At 40.8% G+C, this 22,833-nt stretch overlaps 1 protein-coding gene across 1 annotated transcript; it reads right to left on the bottom strand.

The window, feature by feature from the left end:
* Nucleotides 1-2,409: 2,409 nt before the first annotated feature.
* On the bottom strand, nucleotides 2,410-22,519 carry LOC112161950 (rho-related GTP-binding protein RhoQ). Its single transcript, XM_024297518.2, has 5 exons — nucleotides 22,067-22,519; nucleotides 21,789-21,847; nucleotides 10,344-10,508; nucleotides 8,387-8,482; nucleotides 2,410-5,768 (listed from the first exon to the last, which is right to left on the bottom strand). Exons 1-5 carry the CDS (start codon nucleotides 22,206-22,208, stop codon nucleotides 5,607-5,609), a joined length of 624 nt encoding a protein of 207 aa, XP_024153286.1. The 5' UTR covers nucleotides 22,209-22,519; the 3' UTR covers nucleotides 2,410-5,606.
* Nucleotides 22,520-22,833: the final 314 nt, after the last annotated feature.

Here is a 22,833-nt window from a genome sequence, read left to right as displayed (position 1 = left end):
TGAGAAAAAGAGACAATATCCAGTGAACTGCAGTTCTGTTGATGGAAGAGATCAGAAGAGAATGACCAGACTGTTTCCAGCTGACAGAAAGGAAACGGTAACTCACACAAACACTGGTTAGAACTGAGGTCTACAGAAGAACATCTCTGAACGCACAACACGTCCAACCTTGAGGCAGATGGACTACAGCAGCAGAACACCAGGTCCCACTCCTGCCAGCTGAGAACAGAAAACTGAGACTACAATTCACACAGACTCACCAAAACTGGACAATAGAAGATTGAAAAAACGTTGTCTGGTCTGATGAGTCTCCATTTCTGCTGCCACATTCGGATCGTAACATAGTCTCAGTTCCAATTTATGCTCTCACTGCATTTGTCTAATTCTAATTAAACAAATTCATATTAAACGGAACTTTGAGACTTTGGTCAGAATTAAAAATGTTGAAGAATGTAATTTCTAGTGAAAGTTGAGTAAAGATTTGGTGATGAAAAATGTTATTTGTGCTCATTTGAGAGCAGTTAAAACAACTGGTTAATCTTGACCGAGAGCATTAAAGTGAGGCGGAAGATAAACACAACCTGAGAATTAAAAGAGCATAAGAGAGCAACCAGTCCACTTGGACGCTCTAGACCACGTGTCAAAGTCAAGGCCCGGGGGCCGCATCCGGCCCTCCGGGTAATTCTATCTGGCCCTTCAGACCATTTTATTTTATCGTAACTAATGGCCCGATGTTATCTTGCACTTATTTCAAACTTGTATAATTTTGACAAAATATATTTTTTTGGAGAGGAAAACATTGAAAGTTATTTAAGGTTTAAGTTGATTTAAGCTGGAAAAATATTTCTGCCTTTTTATTATTCATAATCATGTTAAGAAGTTACAGTTTTAAAGTTTTAAAAATTAGCATTCTGCTACCTTTTTGGATTATTATGGCAATTACTAAGATTTTTTTAGGCTATTTTGGACTTTAGCTAATATTTCAGTAACATGCTAGCTGTTTTAGCTAACTGAGAGGCTTTTCTAACCCTCGTGCTCTCTTATGGGGTCCAGATGACCCCACCCTTACATTGAGGTGTTAGCCCTTCCATGACAAAGGTGGACAAGACTTCATGTCTGTCACTGGACACCAGTGCAGGTCGACAATCATTGAAAGAAAAGTTCAGCCCACTGTCTAGTGGGGTCCACATGACCCCACTTTAAATGTAAACAAGCCTATGAGAGCAGAAGGGTTACAACATTTTCTTTAAATTGTTTTGGAGCTAGGATAATATTTACATGCTAGCTGTTTTGGCTAATTTAGGCTTTTTCAGTTTTTTAGGCTATTTTAAAATGTAGCTATTTTTAATCTACATGCTAGCGGTTTTGGCTAACCTACATTTTTTTTGTTTTTGTTTTTTAGGGTAACTTTGTATTTAGCTAACACTTTACCTGCGTATCAGTTTCAGTGTTTTCAGCTATTAGCTTCAAGGATTTCAGTTGTCAACTTCAGCGTTTTTAACGATCAACTTTAGCGCTTTCAGCATCTTTAACTATCAGCACTAGCATCTTCAGCTTCCACATTCACCTTACAGCATTCACACTAGCATTATTGCAGGTAATGTTATGTGTCTAGTTCATGTAGTAGTTCACTTTCGGCTTATCCCTTTCGGGGTCGCCACAGCATAACAGCACCCACTATTTCGCATCAGTGATTTGGCAGAGTTTTTACGCCGGATGCCCTTCCTGACACAACCCTGTACTTGAGGGGCACAGGGACCCAGTTAGGCAGCAGCATCAGGGGTCTTGCCTAAGGACCCAATCTGGGTAGGGATCAGTGGACGACCCTCCTGCGTGCCAGCCCTTCACCTAGCCCACTGAGCTACCCAGCCACTACTATGTATCTAGTTCATAATTATGTTAAAAAGTTTTAAAGTTTTAAAAATGTAGTTTTAGAGTGTTCAATAAATGTTTACTCTGTTCGGCCCTTGACCTGAGGTGTGTTTTGGATTTTGGCCTCTTGTGTGATTCATTTTGCCACCCAAGCTCTAGATTGTACATTGAACTGAAAAGAAAAAAACAGGACAGGAGATCATCCAAACACCATTAAAAATGTACCTACAGGTAAAAAGGCATCAGAAACAAATCTCTGATTCATTGGACGTGTGCATCCATGTTACTGTGCAGAAAAAGCTTTTCTAATGTCTGAAAATAAGTAAAGGCTGCAAATACAACTTGTAACAGGGAAGTAAGTTAAGGTATAACTATTCATGCAATTTCCTTTAAAGTTATGTAAAAGTATAATACAACAAATTTCTATATTTCTGTAATTAAATTAAAAATAATCAAAATCTTTCAGGATTTCTCCATTCAACAGATCTGAATTCATGTTAACACAGAATTTTCCAAAATAAGCAAAAACTTCTCAAGTCAGCTTATTAACACAGTAAACACATTTATTGAGAAGAGCATTAATAAGAGAATGGTAGCTGTGGCACTTAAGTCCTGAGAGTGGACCTTTACACGAAATAGCAAGCAAATTGTCTGAGAAACATGGCTGTTCAGGCGTCTGAAAGGACACAAACACAACACGGGCTGAGAGAAGGAGGAGGAGCACCTTTGACATTAAAGCTTCAAATCATTGTACCTAACAAATCATTAGGAGTTGGCACCTTTGATGAATATATATATATTAAAGTTTATAAAAGAACAAAAATGAATTGCATAAAGCAAGAGCAGATGATGTCTCTGATGTGTGGCTTTCAAAAACAGTTCAGTCACAGCCTCAGGATTTCACCGTCAATGAAAACTTTGGGCTTTTAGTCATTTCTAGCATAATTTTAAATATTTAATATAATAAAATCTTTAAGGAACCTACTAAAATATCCTTAATACTACGTTCACGCCAGGATGTGAAAAGCACGTTCAAGCGACCATTTCCAATGAAAGGTCTATGTACGTGCGCGTCAACCCTGTTTCAGGCTTCTGCGTTCAAAACTCTTGTGTTTAAGTGTCGCCATGCAACTTCACACGACCATTTTGGGCTTTAAGTAAAAAATTAACAGCCATTGAATATATGTTGAAAGATAAACCAATTGAACTTTGACCAATAAGGGTCTTGGATTTGGTAGTGACATATGGATACCGTCGTTTTCAATTCACGGCATTGACGAGGGTTTGAATATTGATCGTGGAGGAGAAATTAGTAGTTGGGGGTTTGTGTCTGTATAGAGTTATAAGGTTGCAAGTCTTTCATAAATCGGAACAGAGCTGTGAAAGAAAAAACCTGGAGCAAGATTCACCAGATTTGTACCGCTTTGGCATTTCGAACAAAGCTGCTTCCTACTGAGCTAGCATGGAGTCACAACAGTGAACTCCTTATGCTAAAAACATTCAAGAATGCCCGTTCTTGAAAGTGCACCACATGCCTGATGTGCACGTAGTACATAATTAAAAAACTTAAGTTCAGATTATCCTGTAGTTTAATAGACTGAGTTGGATTTTCTGTATCTCCTTAGCAAGAAGTAGTCTATTTAAGTGTACCAAAAGTATACTATATAGTGAGGCAGTTTACTTAATGTTTACTTTTTAGATCCTATTGCAAACTTAAAATATTCTATTTTCGTCTGAAGAAGTATTCAAATACTTCTACACCAAACACAGATGGTCTACAGCAGGGGTGGGCAAACTTTTTGACTCGTGGGCCACAAAGGATTCTAAAATATGACAATAGTGCCAGACCAGGAGCAGATCCATTTCATGTTTTGGTAATTTCACCTCATAAAAGATAAAAATAACATGGAATCTTGACAAAAACATGAACATGAATGGATATGCTTTAAAACACAACATTTTGGAGATTTTATTAAAAAACGTTTGCTTTTGTACTCATTTTAGGGCCAATTGCACCAATGGGTGGAAAAATGCAAATGCTGCGTTCATGTGGTGTTAGAAAGATCAGACAAATGACGTTCTGTCTCGGGAAACAAGTGAGAAAATCAACAAACCACATGAATGGAGAATAACTAAACAAAGATTCATGTATTTATGTGGCGCCATCGTTTGGTAAATACCAGAATTAAAGGGAGAATTTAACATTTCTGATGATTATCAATAAAATGTATTCCAGTTTGTCTGGTCAGTGCTGGCCATAGTTTGCCCACCACTGGCCTATAGTATACTTGCTATACTTGTATACTAAAAAAACATTAGATTTACCACTTTTTGCAAAGGATCCTTAGGATTTTCTGTTGAAATTCTTTATAACTAAAGATTGACAGAATCAGGCTGCACTGCAACAATTAAGTTAAATCAAAACATGAATGAAAATATTTGCGGCTCTACTGTATGCTAATGCTAGTTCAGAAATCCATGTTGAGTACTGCATATTTCATTTGTACTTGGTATATATTTTATACTCAGAATTAGTAGATAAATGTAGGTCATTTATCGGGGAATCCAAAGCTAATGTTAGCTTACGACAAACCTAGTTCTTTACAGCAGCTAAAGGCCACTAATTGGTGTACATATTTCATTATAACTCATTTTTTGCTCATAAACTAAAGTCTTTGATACACTTTAATATAGTGGTGTGTAAATATTGACTGAATAAAAATCTAAAATGTAGCTTTTCAGCTTCTGAAGCCAGCAGATGCTCCTAATGTGCTATGTTTGCGCTATGCTAGCTGTGCCTGTTTAGGGAGTGTGCCTCGTCTGTGCTTTAGACACGCGGTGTGGAAAGCATGGGAATGTGCATTGTTGTGCTGGGAAAATCAACAGCTGTGCTCCATGTTGTGCATTTTACAGTATTGGGTCGTTGATCCACCTGGTTTGGATCAAAGTGTTTGGTTCTTTGGATGTTAGATGACTTTTGTATAATGAGATCCCTTTTCTCTCCTAGAACCTTTTAGTTAAATGTGACATAAGAATAACCTGTTATAAAGAAAAAAACAGCAAGTTTGCAACTAATGATATGCTCAGTTCATTCACTGGATAATCTCTGTTTTTAGGTAAATAATCATAAACTCTGAATATTCTAGAAAATGGATAATAAATCTTTTTTTTTTCCTATGAAAACATCGGCTCCATTTTAACTCACTGTATATTTGTCATGCTGTACTATAAAACATTTGCTGAAAAGAAAAGTTCATAATAATACATTGCTTGGTCTACAATCTGTCATTTAAATAGCTGTTACTTTTCGTGTTATTCTCACACATCATTTGTTAGCGTGTTATTTCAAACAGAAAGGCTACCATCAGGAAACAAAAACTTCATAGTACAGCATTTCTCTGAAACCTGAAATATCGGTTTTTGTATGACAGCATACAGCAACATTTATAAAGGAAGAAAATGACTAAAATGGTTATAAAATAAGGTACTTTTGAGGCAGAAGTCTTAAAATAGAAGAGAATGACTGGGCGCTGTGCTCCTTTGGTAGAAAACTGAATCCTCAGTCTGTGCTGGACAGCAGGAGAGCATCGTGGCCCTTCAGAGCCCTACTGTAAAAGTAGCTCTTGTTTTATCCTTTCTGGTTGTTCGTCTGTCTGCTCCGTGACTTTTCCTCCTGCAACTCTTGCCTCCAGTCTGCTGGCGGATTGGTTGGTAAATAATCTGGAGTTTTGGTATCACGTGATCAGACAGCAGTTGATGCAGCGCGGGGCCAGTCTTCTCTTCAAAGATCCCCTCTTTCTCTTTGGAGTCAGGATGGCAATGATGGCCTCGTCAAACACCGTCTTTAGGCCCTTTTGGGTCAGAGCCGAACACTCCACATAGCAACAAGCCCCGATCTAGAAAGAAAAGAAGCACTTATGTCAGACACTTTCAACACAAACATATTCCTCTCTGGTGGAAGCTGTTTTTCTTTTTTTTTTTTCCTTTTACACCAGAGCTGTATGGAGAGAAAATAGACACTTATTGATTTGTACAAACGTAACTACTGATTCGTGGCTCATAAAATGCATTTCATGCATAACTAAATAAATTACGAAATTCAGTAAAATACAAAATACAATTTACCCACAAATAACTTTAAAATACAACAGCTTAAAACTAGCTGCACACATAAATCTTGAAAAGTTACATACCAATCCCTTGTTCTGCACACACAAAACTGGATTTACGCACAAATCTGATGTGAGACTTTGTTTTTTAACATCTCCAAGAAAGAAAAGATTTAAGTGATGCGTTTAAGTGCTGCTAGAAGAATGCTGGGTCATCAGAGTTCTTTTATCAGCCGCTTTGAACTTAGATTGCGAATAATATTTTGGTAAAACTTGACATTTTTCCACTTTCTTAAACAGATAATGTAGGGAAAATGGTATGGTCGAGTCGGGGTGGAATTATATAAGTTCGCTTCCTTCCACTCCCTTTCAAGCGATCAACTTGTGATTCACTAAGTGATATGTTATGTCATGTATAATGACCTGATTGCTTGACATAAAAAATTTAATTTATAAATTCATTCATACTTAAACAAAAAAGTTCAAATATGTGTTTTTAAAACACTCAACACTTCAGTTTCTCTATTCTCATCATTCCTTCACAGTTGTGCTTTCCCTGCAGCCCCCTTGCAGCAGGACTCCTTCACAATGCCCTCCTCGATACCCAGATAGCGGACAGAGTCAATCAGCCTTACATCCCGCTCCGCTCCCTGGGTGTAGAGAAGCGGAGTGGACTCTTCGACTGCCTGCTTGCCCCACAGAGCTGAGCACAGAGCTGATCGGCTCGTCGCTGCCTCGCGGCAGAACCCCTTCCAATTATACAGTGGGTGCAGACAGGTCCTTCACAACACCCTCCTCGACACCCAGATAGCAGACAGAGTCAATCAGCCTTACATCCCGCTCCGCTCCCTGGGTGTAGAGAAGTGGGGTGGACTCTTCGACTGCCTGCTTGCCCCACAGAGCTGATCACAGAGCTGATCGGCTCATCGCTACCTCGCGGAAGAACCATTATACAGTGGGAGCAGACAGCGTCAGGTCCTTCACACCCAGGGAGCGGAGCGGGACGTAAGGCTGATCAACTCTGTCTGTTCTCTGGGTGTCAAGTAGGACCTTGTTAAGCAGAATCCCACGGCAAAGGAGCTGGAGGGAAAGGGCAGCCCCAAGGGAGCAATGAGAAACTTTAGTGTTGAGTGTTTTCAAAACAGATTTAAGATTTGTGCAAATAGTTAGTGTTAGGCTGTTGTATTTTAAAGTTATGTGTATGTGTAAATTGTATTTTTTTTTTTTTATTTCTGAATGTTTGTACTTGCGGATATAATATATGGTACTAGTTACAAATCAAGAATTACACACACACACACACATATCAGAGTGAGTCTATTTTCTCTCCATAAAACTGTAGCTCCTTCTGTTTACTGTCAGGATCTGAGCGCGGACACAAACGCAGGACACAGAATGGCTCCAAACGAATGTAATTTTATTATGAAAAGTTGTTTCTGAAAGGCTAAAGGGCTCGTGACTCTCGAAAAAACACACAAGACAATCTGGCAGTGTTTGCAGGAGAAATGCAGACCTACATAGGAGTGACAACAAGTACAGGTGCATTCATTAGGAGAACGGAAACCAGGTGGAAGAAGTTAGAATAATCACCCCCTGATCCCAATCCCCACATTTACATTCTTTAACTAGAACTACATACACATCGGGCTGTCTTGAACGCGCACATACAGTAGCCCACAGTGTTCATACTGGAAAAGTGGGGAGGGGCTTCTACTTCCTCTACTGTTTACTAGCGCATGTTCGGTTGGAAAAGGCTTGGTGCTAAATGTCAAAGCGGTTCAAATCTGGTGAATCTTGCTCCAGACTTTTTCTTTCACAGCTCTATTCCGATAAATGACAGACTTGTCATATCTGGGCACAAACTGCAATTTTTAATCATTTTTTGTGATCATGATCAATTTTCAAACCAGTGGCACTTGTGTGAATAAAAAGCAACGCCATCCATCCATCACTACTACATCTGACCCTCTGATTGATCAAAGTTCCACCTGGTTTAACTTGCAACACGTGTTCAATTTTACACTTTTGTCTGCGTAGCTCTGTGTGAACGCGAGAGTTTTGAATGCATACGTGCGAAATGCAGCTCGTTGACGCCACTTTTAATAAAAAGCACAATCTCGTCTTTACATGGACTTTAATTAAAAGTGACTTCTTGAACAAGTGCCGCTGAAAGTGGTGTGAACATAATCTAGCTCTTCAACCATAACGCAACGCAACGCAATTACAGTAATTCCAAAGGTTTCTTAGTCTTTTTACCATAACGCAACACTTTACATTAGCAAAGTGATGCACATCAGTGCCAAGCCGGTATGAACAGCGGCTTTTCTTTGCATCAGCCGATTGTCGTTGAGAGTTACAACACAGCGCGTGTTTTTTTGGTGTTGCCGGCGACCCCTCCAACAAACCTCCTTTGCCAGCTTCTGTCCTTGCTCCGATGTGATGGGCTTCTCCTTCATGTCATTCAGTTTGGAGATGGTTTTGGGGTCATCACGAAGATCGATCTGAAATAGACAAGTGCCTTTAAATACCACTGTTGAATGTCCTGGTTCTCATGTGGTTATGCTTGAAAATGTGGTGCTTTTTGAAGGATTTGCTACAGCTAATTGCACAGCAGGGAGTGAGTCTGCATTTTCAAACAGTCATGATGAGCCTCACTTCCTGCTCTTGTGCAAAGCCGTTTCACAACCAACTGTAACTTTCCTCAACCAAATTTGATCCACTGCAGCAAGCAGAACTCCATTTTACTAGTCCTAACGACCAGCTCCAGTAAATACCTGCCCTGCTGACGCCGTTAACTGTGAATTACACTCTCAGAACGAAGCTTTCCTGAATCCAGCCGCAGTCGAGGGCCGATAAAAGGGAAGAAAACATCAGCTGACCCAAGACAAATGAGACACCCACTCCATCCTCCTCAGCACCGCCGCACTTTGGCTGTGCTGGCATTTGGTTGCCAGGAAACGCCGACCAAAAAAAGAAACCACTAGTCTGAGAACTGCCTAATAAGAGCTTGTGGTTTGAGCAGATGGCATTTAGGCAGAAGTAAAAAAAAAAGATTAAAAAAAAGATTAATTAATTCAGTAACTTGCTTGCTAAACACTCTAATGACATTTATGTTGACTATAAAACCTTAAAGGCTCAAACTTTGGGCCATGTGAACACATGATGCTTGACATTTCAGTGAATTTATCAGTGGATTATATTAACCTGGATAAAATACACAATATTGTCAATAATTGTGTATTTTAGTAGTTCTTTTTTTAATTAAAATATGATATCAAAATATGATAAAAATGAAACATTCTACTAAGCAGCAACAAACTATCAATAACAGATAAGAGAATAAAAGCTGATAAAGTTCTGTTGAATGAGAAGAAGTGCTGGTTGCTTGGCTGGTGACTGGAATAGAGTTTGAGTGTTTAGATATAGTCAAGCCCAGAAGTTGATCTTTGTACCAGTCTAATAACTGCATCATGCTTACAGCTGCAGATGCCTGCATGACCTTTAGAATGATGAGTCAGAGAGGAACACAATCCAAACAATTATAATAAATGAAAAGAGGAAAGGAAAACATTCAGAATGTGATTAAAATGAGTATTTAAAATAAACACCTAATTTTTAAATTATGCTTAATGGGTGAAATTTAAAAGTTAGAGGAATAAATAAGGAAACTATAATAAGCAATCACAGAAAAATTAATATGTGCAAAAGATGTCAATAAAATGACTTTACTCCAGACCAGCCCATTTATTTTTTTTAGTATAATGTCCTTCATAGTTCTATTACTAGTTTAAAGAACTTTAGTAAATGTAATAGTATTATTTATTGGTCAAAGACCTACTCTGATCATCTTTTGATCCATTTTTTAAAGCATTCCCAGCTGTCTTTTAATTGGGATTTTGCCGTTTTTAACCCAAGAACAATAAGTCAGGCAGTTTCTGCAAAGCGGCAGTAGGTTAGAAGAAATTTGCCACTGAGTTGTGGACGTGACTGTTGGTGTGGAGTAACCCCGCCCCCCTTCCTGCTACGCCGGGGTCACACTGGACGCGGAAGCGCCGCGAAGCGCTGCGGAGTGCGCGCGGAGTCCGCTCCGCTCTCTAGGTCACACTAGACGCGAATTTTTCCGCGACGGTCGACAGGCGCTTCTGCTAGAGCAGGGGTCTCAAACTCGCGCTTCAATATTCACAGACCTAAGATTTATTTATATTACAAAAAAATTAAGATTAACTTTATTAAGCAAAATATGAAATATACAGGAAACCAAACTCTTTTATGAATGTACACACGTAATGAAAATGAAAATAAAATGGAGACTTTCCAGTAAAAAGGATGAAATCCTTGCTGTCATGGATGGTAAGAACCCACCTGAGTACCGATGAGCAGGTACGGGACGCTGGGGGCATATTCCTGCAGCTCCGGTACCCACTCCTCACGCACATTCTGGAAACTGGCCGGGTTGACCACGGAGAAGCAGATGAGGAAGACGTCGGTCATCGGGTAGGACAGCGGCCTCAGCCGGTCGTAGTCCTCCTAAAAGAGAGATAACGTTCATTTCTGTTACACCTAAAAACCATTTTCATTATTCATTACAGCTCGGATATTAGAAGAGACGACAAAATATGATGTCAGTGTGTTTCTCATATTTTGGATGGATGGAGATTGATTTCACATTTTCATGGGGGCGGGCTTAAAGGCACAGCTGGAGAACATGACAACCACACACTGTTGTGTCAGAATATTTTAGAGTGAAAACAGAAAAACCACCTCGTCTTCACTGGAAAAAATACTAAGTTTGTGATCCATCTCACATTTTCTAGCCGCTGGCATTCTGAAAGCAGCATGAAGAAACACAGAATCGATGCCTCTCAGGTAATTAGAGATGACTCAGCCTGAACTCGTGTGTCACAAACTGGACACACAGCTGAGATATAAACACAATGAGGTAAGCAAACACTCACATGACATTTTCCCACCGTCCAAAAATCTTTTTTTATTTTCTTTCATGTGTAATCATTTAGAAACAATGAATTTCTGTCTGTGTTAAAGCTGCAGAAGAGTCAAAGAGATGTCATTCGAGAGCGTTCCTCTTTCTTTTCCATGCAGATGATTCCCATGTTTCACCGATTTGAGCAGGGAAGCCTCATATGCTGATGGAGACTTTTAAATTGACACAACTTACATTCTCTAAAGCTTTTGACGTCAGATTAACAGGTCCAGACGATTAAAACGCAAAGCATTTGGAAGAAAGCTTCTAGTAATGCGGGGCCTTTCTGAGCATTTAAAAAAATAGATTTTACAGTTTGTTCAAATAATTAAAACAGTTTTTTGTATTAATATTTTTATCCCAGCTTCCTTTTTCCACAATATACCTGAAACTGTTAAAAAAACTCAATTTCAAGTTTTAAATTTAGTCTTTTTTTACTGAAAAAAAATCACAACTATTATAATCAAGCAGTTTTCATATGTTTTATGACAAAAATCAAACATGTAGAGACAAAATAAAAATGCATAAATCAAAAAACAAAGCAAAGAGGAGGTTAAAAAATATGAACAGGTGAAGTTACACTTAAAGTCCCCATATGACTATTTTTTTTATTTTAATATGGTGTTCCCAGTAGTGTTTTAATTATGATTTTGACATTTTTAACCAAAATCCCACAACTTAAATGTCTTAAAAAGCCATTTTTCATGTTCATCAAAATCTCTTCTGAGGGGGCGTGGCTTTTGGAGCTGAGCTGAGTAGCCCCGTCCCTGATCCCCCCTGTCTGATTATGATAGCTCTGTGTCTCTCTAGCATAAATCTTCACTGCTGCTACATAAAAACATCCATCAATCTGGGTAATGTCCAGCCGTATGGTTCTGATCCAGATGTTAACTCAGATGACGAAGTGAAGATCTTCATGGACAGAACTTCCTCCAAAATCCTGATTCTTTCTCCTTCCAGTTCACCAAAGACTCTTTTAGCTAATTCTCCAATGTTTATTGACTGTGATCAATACATTCAATCATTGGTTTCTCAGAGTTCTTGATAAAATAATCAAAGCTAACATCAAAATACTCTTTCATTGATTTACAATCCTTTCCAACTGCGGTCAAATGAGCCGCCGTTCACATTTCCGTGGTCACATCAAGAAGCTCCGTGGAGTCTGGTGGAGATTTTCCAGCGTTCTCAGTCCTGCTACCGTAAGTATTGGATGAAACTCACACCAAAAATCCAGTGATGCTGATTTGACCACAGAAATGTGAACGGCGGCTCATTTGACTGCAGTCAATGTGAAGATACCATCTTCTCTTCTCCAGAACCTGAACTAGACACTAGGAACAGATGAGGGTTTAGTGCATGTGCAGCAGAGCTGTTGATGGAAAGAAGATCATTCATTCAGAGTCTGTCCAAGACCGTTTGATTGATTTAAAAGAAGAAATACTCGGAAATGCAAAAACAAAATGATTTCTCATTACATTTTATCTGTTTAATCAGAAAAACGCGACACATACATGTTAAAAACTCAAAAAACAAGATTTGCATCAGAGGGGGACTTTAAGTTCCAGTGGTTTATTCCAGTGTGTCATAACTGTTGTTTCAAACCAAAAATGTCACAGCTGAGAACTTCTGAAACCCAAATGTTACATTTTGAAGGAAAACAATGCTAATAGGGGTCATTTCTAGGCTGTTGTAAACAGACAATGTGATTGGCAGAGACTACCGAGGGCTACGAAAAGATCTGAAAATAGGTTTCATCTCTACAGAATGAAGATAAATCTACTAAAAATCTTTAAAGTTGTTTTCCAAAAGAAGTTTGTGTGTGATTTTACTTCTTCAAGTCCCTTTTTTAAAATGCTGCCTCGACAAAACCTATAACAGAGATGCTGATCTATGAAAAATGAAGAAGTGCGTCTGGTAAATCTGTTATATTACACAATGTATGGAGGGAAGTCTGGCTGCTGCTGGTTATGCTCTTCCTCAGGCTGATAGCATAAAGAAATAACTTTTGTGCATCACCGGGTAAAGAGGTCATTTGGAGTAGAGCTATAAATCAAGAGGATTTCCAGTTTGGCTTTTATTCAACCTTGTAAAAGTAGTTTCTGTTTTCCTCAGGTGCAGTTTTGATTTCTCAGATCTGTTTCAGTTTTGGTGTTGTTATTTTTACTTCCTGTTTATTCTCTAATTCAGTCTGTCTGCTTTCTTTATTTTCCTGTCACATTTTTTCCTCTGTTTTGTTTGTAAAGTTTAACAATTTTATACCACTGGTTTGCATCCGGTGTAATTTTTCTGATATATTTTAGCATTTTTTTTTTTTTTTTGGCATTTGTTGCATCACCATAGCAACAAAGACTTTATGTGTGGAAGAGCAGCTTGTTGCCATTTGAAAGAAACTCAAAAGCCCCACTCATCTGGAGAAGGGAGGGGAGGTTTTAGTGGATCTTTGATGGGTCTACATCTCTAGCGAAGAGAGGAAGATGTTTGGAGCTTTGATGGAGAAACATGTGCAACTTCCAAAGCATTGCTTATCTTATTTTAACTACAACAGGGGCTTGAAAAGGTAGTGGACAGCAACAAAAAGAAAAGTGCAGGGATTATGAGGATTCTTAATAGGAACTGGTGTCATCTGGAATATGTAAGCCTGCAGGAGAAGATTGATAATTGGTTGGCCAATTGGTAGCCACTTTAATCAAAGAATTGACAGAAAATTATTTTATTTTTAGTTTTTTGGGGATTAAACTGATGAAATCCACAAAAACAAATTTTCGATGTCACTTTTAAAATTAGATATAGATAATATCAATGATGATTTGTTGGGTGATTTTGTTAATTTACAATGATAGTTTAAGATGCAAAAAAATGAGTGTTCACGAAAAAAGGGTCTCTCAACACTTTGTTAACATTTGTTATAAAGTATTAGTTATCAACAAATGTTGCAATATTTCAATATAGCAAGTAGTCATTAAAAAACATCAACAATGTTTCATTAGTTATTCTCACCATAAAGGTTTGAAAATTCACTAAACTTTTTCCCACCCTGAATGTTTTTCAGTTTTCATGGAAGCAGCAATTTTGAAATGAGCAGAAAAGCCCCTCTACTGCCCCTACAGGAATGATGGTGAACTACAGGGAAAAATGCATGAGTTCTATAGAACAGGTTTTTAAGGAAAGTTTAGATCATGCTAATGAGATAGAGGTCTAAGAAATACTTGTATCAAGTATAATACAATTGGCTATTCAAGGTTAAAGATTTGTAAGCTGCATGAAAGCTCTGAAGACCGTCTCAGCCTGAGACAGGAGTTAACAACGCTAGCAACTGTTGCTAAAGATTTTTCGGATGATCAAATTTAATGACAATAGCAAAACCAAAGTTTTAAGCATAAAGCAAGGCGAAACATTACAAGCAAACACAAAGCTATCATCAACAAAGGATGGACATGCAGGTCCATGTCACGCCCCCAAGAGCTATATACCCTTACATCCAATCATGGTTCATACAAAAGCAAAAGTTCATACAAAATAAAAAGCAATTCGGTTCTAAATAAGATCAGTTCAGACTTTTTAACCCTCTAAGCCAGGGGTCTCAAACTGGGGGACCACGGGTCATCTGCAGCCCCAAAGTCGATATTTTGCGGCCCCCGCTGTAAGCCTAGTGCTATCCCAGGTATGTTGACGTAGGGGGTGGGGTCATCTGGACCCCACAAGACTGCGTAGAAGTTTTTTTTTTTAATTATTTTTGATTTGTCACTGGTTTCCTTGGCAGACACGAAGTCCTATCCACCTTCATGCACATTTGTCATGAGAGGGATAACACGTCAATGTAAGGCTTGGGTCATCTGGACCCCATAAAATAGCATAAGGGTTGATATGAAAGTTCAATGTCTACTAAGCAATATCTTCTGCATGTCCACACTTCTTTGATTATACCTTTGTATTTGCTCCATGATGTTTCAGCTTTATGTTTAAAACTTTGCATTTGCTGTTGTCGTTGGATCTGGTCATCAAAAAAGTCCTTAGCAACAGTTGCTAGCATCGTTAGCTCCTGCCATTTCACAGGACACGCAGAAGATATTGCTTAGTAGTACATAGACATAAACAAATACTCAATAAACTTGTTCAGTAGACATAAACAATGGACCAAAGATATAGACAGTGGATGCAAAAACATGTTTTTGGCATAAATGGAACCCCATACGGCCCAGCCTCAGCCAAACTCTGCCTTCATGGACCCAAGGGAAATTGAGTTTGAGAACCCTGATCTAAGCTCAGTCTGGTCCATAAACAGTCAGATTCAGGCTGGTTCTTCTTGCTTAGTAACCGTTGTCAAAGGCAGATGAACTAAATAATCTGGATTCTAAAGTCTTCCTAAACTTATTTAATTTAGTGGAGGATTAGGAACCTTGGTAGGTTTTGTATTTTTTACCGAGCAGAGGCTTCTGCATTACTCTCTCTGCCCGTTGCTCTTGTGACACCTTTATGCTAAATCTATTCAGACTGTGAGTGAATGGAGGAACTACAACTGAACTTCCAGAGGGGTGATGGCTGTATCACTGTGGTGATTAACTGTCACAGCACGGCCGGGGTGTTAAAAGCTTGTGTCAGGCACACTGACGCATTCTGGTCATGTGGGGCTGATGGACAGAAATATTCCTTTTGTTCACGGCAAATATTGAGCCAACTTTACTAGGACTCAAAAGGTTTCACAATTTTCCCATCATGAAGTCTTCAAACAAATGTAGGAGTAACTGTAAATACTTAAGATACTGAGGAGGGGGTATTCAGATTGGAAAAATCCGTTGGTCCGGATCGAGTACTGAACCTTGTATTTGGTCTGTATTCAGACTGCTTGTAAACAAAACCACATGACTACAGATTTCTTCAGTCATTGGCCAGGAATTCCGAGGGCGGGGCAAAGCAACGAGAGAAAGAATATGTTTTTTAAGAGAAAGTCTTAAGCTTTGCAATCCTTGTCAGGATAGTTCACTTATTCAAACTTTATATTTTGCTGACCAATTTTGAACGTCTGTATCAACGTCAGGTACAACACTTTTTACTGCTACTGCAAGGCGGTTTACTGGTAAGAAGATGTGCCATGTGTGCTCTAACTCAGAGGATGCTAGCAACCGCAATGCTGAGGAGGGAACAGCTAAGAAGGTACGCTGTTAAGTGTTTATGGTATTTAGATTGTCGGGAAAACAGTGCGAACCAATGTGTATCTTGTTAAAAGTTGTTTTAATAAGCCAGTTCATTTGACCACTTTTCAATGAGTTATTGTGGATCATCCTTCCTCCGCTACTCTGTTTATTTTTACGTAATGCCGGACTACGGTGGCTGTTTTGGTCCAGTTGTTCCACTCCGAGCATGGAGCCTATTCAGACTGAGGAAAGTCAGAGCTAACCGGAGCTCAATCTGATAGGAAACAAACTGAAACCTCCTTGAAAGATGGGTCAAAGAGCCATTCCTGGTCCCGGACCCGGGTCCGCTTGGGTGTATTCAGACAGAAAATATGTTCTGGATTATTGAGGTGAAACGAATTCTAGTTCACCAGATGGGTCCAGTCTGAATACACCCTAAGATTCTAATATTTTTAGTAACGGTTTGCTTTTAACATAACTGTGTTTGCTATCAGAATAAGTGTTTATAAATCAGATGAAACTCAATTCACCCAGATTTGATCGAAACAGAACCCCTCAGAGATGGGCTGACTACGGGTTTGCTGAGGGCAACAGATTTTTTGTAGTTAATAAACAATAATAAAGACGCTTAAAAAAATATAAGCCACAGTTTACACATTATGATTAACTTGTAAAGAGTCAGAGTTGTCTTTAAAGTTCCACTCTGATCATCTTCTGATCTACTGTAAAAGCATTCCCAATGGCCTTTTATTTATAATTATGCTGTTTTTAGCCAGCATGAGTTCATTAGAAATTCACCTGAGTTGTTCTGCTCCTGATTCACATCGACTTGAATGAAGAAATACTTAGAAATGCAATATTGAGCTTTTTTTTTCTATTATACAAATGTCCTCCATTATCAGAAAAATGCCACAAAAACATGTTGCAAACAGGATTTTCATGGGACTGGGTCTTTACGCACAGGGTTCTGTCTTTTATAGCTTAGGTTTGCCTTTAAAGTTCATCCAGATCAAAATGAGCCTGATACATAAATCGGACAGATCCAACTTTGGAAAGAAGAAAAAAAAGAGCCATCTTGAAGAGTTAGAGCTTGATCAGCTGTTATATCTACCAAAGTGGCCACTTTGATGTCTCAAAACTCTAAAAACATTTTGGTTTTTAATTCATTTTTCAAAGTTCTAAGTATGTTATTAGCATAAACCCATCAAAGTTGGGTTGTTCTAAAACCCGTGTCCAGCAGACCAATGACCACAGACCAGTGAGGTGGTGGACGGCGATGCCCTGCAGAGCGGAGGGTGTCTGCCTCTTAGGTAGGGGGGCGTAAACAGAAGGAGGCTGGACTCTCGTCCCCCCGTGTGGTCGGATCCGACGCGTCATGTTACAGAGGCAGCACTGACGCGCTAAAGAAAGACATCAAGACTATTTTGTCTCACAGCTGCGGCCGAACTGGGTAAACTTCCATACATGGGAGCCAGTAGCTGTGAGGCAAACCGAGCTGTTGGATTTTCAAAATAAAATACCACATAACTGTCAAACATGCTGCCTCAGATATGCAGTGTTTCAGTTAGTCTGAAAGTTAAACTTCTGCTACAATGCAAAGTGTTATGGTGCTTTTTTTTTTTTAGGTGGAGGGGTGTCAGTAAATCCAAGTAAAAAGAAATATAACCTGTGATTAAAAGATTAATTCTAGATGTATGATTTAACCACTGTTCAGTTTTCACAGAAGATTGCAGTGTGGCTGTCGTGCTCATCTGACTAAGCTTAAAAAAAAAGAAAAAGTGGCTGAGTCATCAAACTAGGAAACCACAATCTATGAAAAAAGCTCAAAATTCAAGGGAGATCTTTCATAAGAGTAAAAACGGTTTCTACTAAGCAATAAAATCTAATGTTAAAGACTTACTCAAATGAAAAGGGTTTTTAACATGTTCTTGTAGGATTTTCCTGATGTTATAGGGCATATATAAAGAAAATTAAGCTCAAATTTGAGATTATGAGTATTTCTTTCTTTAAATTATTGTGAATCAGGACCAAAGATTGTAATTGTTAATACAATGGGTGGACTAAAAAGCTCCGTGCTCTGCTCGATTCGGATATATCCCCTTTTAGACAAATAGATCCATGAGCGTCTTCGTTTTCTTCGTCGGAGCTGGTATGAAAACTGTACCACTGGATAGGTAAAGAGGTGAATTTCTGATGAAATACTGCTCGTCTGCAGAAAGGATAATCATCTGGAAATACTTTCAAAATAGATTAAAAAATAATTGGGGTAGGACTCAAATAAGTGACAAAATAGAGAAAACAGCCATCTTCAATATCCATATTAGCTCAATCTGAGGGGAGCTGGATGTTGTTATCTAAAATTGTAAGAAATATGAGTGATTTCAACTTTTTGCTTACACAAGTTTTCTTTAGCAGCTTTCTTCACTGAAGGTGTAAAGAAACTGGCAGAGAAGGAAAACATCTTCGTTTCAGGCTTCACCAAAACTGAAAATGTTTATAAAATATTGCAGAACTGAAATGGTTTTCCTGACAGGCTGACTGGAGCTACGTTGACCCTGCTTAATTTGCGTTTTAAGACGGCACGTTTAAAACTCTCACGTCCACTTGAAGCTATGCGAGTTCTCAAAACCAGACTTCATGTACAAAACGTCCATTCTTGAACGAGTTGCAAGTTAAAGCAGCTGAAACTTTGACCAATCATGGGCTTGGATTTGGTAGTCAAGTATGGATTTCGTCGCTTTTTTTGTTGACGTAAGAGCCAACTGTTTGAAAAATGATCACGAAAAATGATTAATAGTTGCGCTTTGGATGGAATTATAGGACACGTCTTTCGTTTATCAGAATAGAGCTAGATTCACTAGATTTACACCACTTTGACATTTTGCCACAAGCCTCAAGCATAAATATGCTAGTAAACAGTAGATGAAGAAAAAGCCCTTCCCTGCTTGTCCAGCGTGAACACCATGGGCTAAATTCGTGTTCAACAACATGTTTAGAGCATCACCCGTCTCAGTTGAGTAAGCCCAACCCCAGTTCCCCTTGTTTAACCTTCAGGGAGGTGGTGAAAGTAATTACAGGAGGAGCAGTTGAGTGTGAGAACTTTTGTTGTGCTGAGCACACGGAGAACAGCGGAAAAACAAAGTGGGGTTAGCGGAGCAGTGAGACACGGGTCACAGAAAGGGAGTTCTTCCTCTACAGGCGTTGCCATGGCCACCACAGCCCTTTAGCATCCACTTCCTGTTTCCCCCTCCTTGAGCAGCGGCAGCAGCAGCTGGAAGGATCGTGGATGAATAAGTAAAGACTCTCTGATCCGCGATGTCGTCATATTCAGACCAAACAGATCCATATGGAGCGATCAGGAGGGCGGGGCTTAAGGGAGCGACGTGGCAGAGAGCGGCAGGCGGATGAGCATCAGCAGGCGCGCTGCAGCCTGAGCTCTGAAATAGCACCGGTGTGTGCGCTCCATGCTACTGAAAACTTCACAGGACAGCAAAGGATTGTGGGGGATCCGTGAGCAGAAAGGAGAGATCAAACCCGAGAAGTACAAGAGGAGCAAGGAGAGGTTTAGAAACAGAGAAGAGAAAATGAAAGCTGAACTTCTCCCCCCTCCGATACCTCCCCTCCGTCCCCCCTCCCTCACCAATAACACCCCCCTCCCCCCCATTACTCTCTCTTCCTCTTTCTGCTTCCGTCGCTCTCTCATCCTCTCTTTGGGGCACTGGCGTCTTTGATCAGCCTCTGCAGCTATAAACATTACCAGCTGGCCTTGTGCTCCACATGACGGGGTCAGCCAAGTCGGGGGCGGAGGAGTGGGGGGAGGGGGGCGATTTTTCAAGAGCAGTAACTCGACTCTTGGCGACTGACGGCATCCACAGCCGACATCTGGGAGAACTTCTCCATTTCAGCGCCGCTCCGAATCAGCTAAAAACAGACCCGGGGCTTTCTCACACCATCAAGCACGATAGAATACACATGAAGCTGGCTTCCTCTTTTCACCAGCACAGATTGAAATGACACGTCTGTTGTCTCCGGGAGGAGAAATGAGGAGCAGCTACAGGTAGCAGACTGGATAGGAGGGAGGAAAGGAAGGAGGTTGTGACTTGCTGAGCAAATATTCAGACTTCAATTTTTCCCTTTCGGACTCACAGATCCGGTTCTGGTCCGAGTCTGAAACGTGGGTGCTTAAAGACCCACTCCAATGAAGATGGTGTTTTTACTATATTCTTGAGGATTTTTTTCTAATAATTGAGAGCATATTAAAAAAAAAATCATCTGCATTGCATTTTTGAGTCCGGTCAATTAAACACTCTAAGGCACACTTAAAAGTCTTGATTTTTTTCAAAATATGACAGAGCGTTTTACATTTCTGTTGTTGACATTGAAGCTCTCTGATGCTCCTAATGTGGCTAAGGCTTCTAATGTGGCTAACGCTTCTAGTGTTGCTAATGTTGGCGTAGCTAATGCTTCTCACGGCGCTAACGCTTCTGACGAGGCCAATGCTTCCAACGTGGCTAACGTTTCTAATGTGGCTAACACTTCTAACACGGCTAATGCTTCTAACATGGTTAGTGCTTACATATGGCTAACGTCGCTAACGCTTCTAAAGTGGCTAACGCTTCTAACATGGCTAATGTTACAAACAAGTTCTGGAGTTACTGTGAACGCAGTTGCACCAGTAATGTTAGGTTGTGGAGTCTAAACAGATGGGAAGTGGGGATGGGCTTACTCTGTAGCAATGGTTCCGGCCATAACTCAGAGGTGAATTTCTAATGAACTCCTGCCGTTCTGCAGAAACTGTGTCCTAGAAAAAGTCAGATTCTTTTGCTAAAAATTGCATGATTATAAGTAAAAGACCACTGGAAACGCTTTTACAATAGATCAGAAGATGATCAGAGTGGTCGTTTAAGGAAAAACCCAGAAAAGCTCCTCAACATGTCTCATGTGCAGCTTCTAAAAATTGTCGGAGAACATAGTTGCAAACTAATAGTTTCTAACCAATAGTCGTGTTTCTAACTTCCTTCCTCTTGGGAGTCTGTTGCAAAGTCTAATTGTCAAGACGTTGAGGTTGTGCAACATGTGAATCTTGATTTACTGCCTGGACGAGGCTTTCTGGAGTCGTCCTTTTAGCACGCAGCTGTCGGCCTGCAGGACAGAGGCGTACAAAACGAGTGCATCTGCTGCTGCTCGTGCACCAGAATCAGAGTGGACGGAAGATGCAAACTTGTTGCAAAAGCTGAATTAGTTAATGCAACCACCAACTGCAGCGTATAAGTGATCCTCTTCTCCTCGAAGAACAAATGAGGCTGATATATGAACTGTGCCCGTCTGTCCTGTGTTTGTGTGCGTCTTCAGTACAGTTTGAACTCCACTGAATGACACGTTGTGGAGACGGCGTCCAGGCCGTAAGCTGTAAAGTCTGTGACATCACTCCTGGACATTGGCGCCCTGTTCTCTGCATAATAGAACTATTGAGACCCCTTCAGCGCCACGGCCACGGGCGGCCGCGCCACACCAGACTCTGGCCGTAAAGCCCTGTGAGGAACCATCACCTGTTGCAGCTTACAGACTGAATCTGAAGCCTGTTGGTCTCTTGAGGGGGGCAGTTATTGGTCCTTGAGAGAAGGGTGGGGGGTATAAGGAGTGAGACAGGCAGGGGGGTTGGAGTGTTGGGATAAAAAGCTGCAGGAATCCTACCTGGCCCGCTGTGTCATACAGTCCCAGCAGGTACTGCTTTCCTCCCACGTTGACGCTCACTGAGGATGACAAAGAGAAGATGAGGAGTGAGGAAGGGTGGGGTGAGGGGGGTAGGTCCCCCTCCCTGTACTGTGGAGAAACAAGTGGTTTTGATTACAGCAACAGATGCACTGCAGTTTGGGTGTAGAGATGCATGGACACCCCCAGCCATGGGTTTGGCTGAAGGGCACACCTCACCGTGGTGGACCCCCCTGCGTGGGACCCCCACCCCCACGTACCTGCATAGTGGTCGAACACGGTGGGCACATACTCCTCAGGGAAGGCGTCGTTGGCGTAGCTCATCAGCAGACACGTCTTCCCCACCGCGCCGTCTCCGACCACGACGCACTTCAGCATGACGGTGCCGGTGATCGCAGACATGCTCCGGCCGCTCTACCATCCTAGTCGGCTCTCCTCCGTCCTCCTCCTGCGGCTGCTGGGCGGGGATCCCCGCGCGGCGGGCATCACCAGCCTCGCAGGCGGACTGCGCGGCGCTCTGAGCCCGGCTGGAGCCGCATCTCCGTCCGCCGCAGCTCCACAGCAGCACAGCTCCACCCAGATGCGAGCTCCGTCCTCTGACGCGCAGTGTGCTCCCTTCCGGCCGAAGGGCGTCTGCTCCCCGAGTCCGCTCCGTGTCGCTCCCCGGCGCTCTGAGCCGCCGCTGCCGGACAGGCTGGGTGCGCTGCCGGAGAGGCGGAGCTACTGGCTGCAGCTGCTGCACTCCGCCCGCCGGGGACGTGCGGACAGATGACATCATTTGAAAGACACCGAGGAGGAGCTCTGAAAGGCAAGAAACTCAAGAGTTTGGAGTAAGTTTAATTTATATAATTTATTTTCATTCAATAATAGCATTTAGTGCGCACAAAACTTTAAGTTGTGCACACTAAATGCTAAGTTGTGCGTAGAAAATACAAATTTGTGCATGCGAGATGCCAACTCTTGAGCTCAAAATGCTAATTTGTGCACAGAAAATATTAAGATGTGTACACAAAATACAAATTTGTGC

The sequence above is a fragment of the Oryzias melastigma genome, linkage group LG15, assembly GCF_002922805.2.
Source record: "Oryzias melastigma strain HK-1 linkage group LG15, ASM292280v2, whole genome shotgun sequence".
NCBI lineage: Eukaryota > Metazoa > Chordata > Actinopteri > Beloniformes > Adrianichthyidae > Oryzias > Oryzias melastigma.
This window is presented reverse-complemented; position numbering and strand designations above follow the sequence as displayed.

Excerpts from the sequence above, each read along its gene's own strand:
- LOC112161950 (XM_024297518.2), bottom strand. The coding sequence starts at position 22,208 with ATGTCTGCGATCACCGGCACCGTCATGCTGAAGTGCGTCGTGGTCGGA. Across the intron at positions 10,509-21,788 it reads TGTATGACACAGCGGGCCAG|GAGGACTACGACCGGCTGAG; the intron begins GTAGGATTCCTG and ends TCTCTCTTTTAG. Across the intron at positions 5,769-8,386 it reads GACAGAAGCTGGCAAAGGAG|ATCGGGGCTTGTTGCTATGT; the intron begins GTTTGTTGGAGG and ends TTTTCTTTCTAG.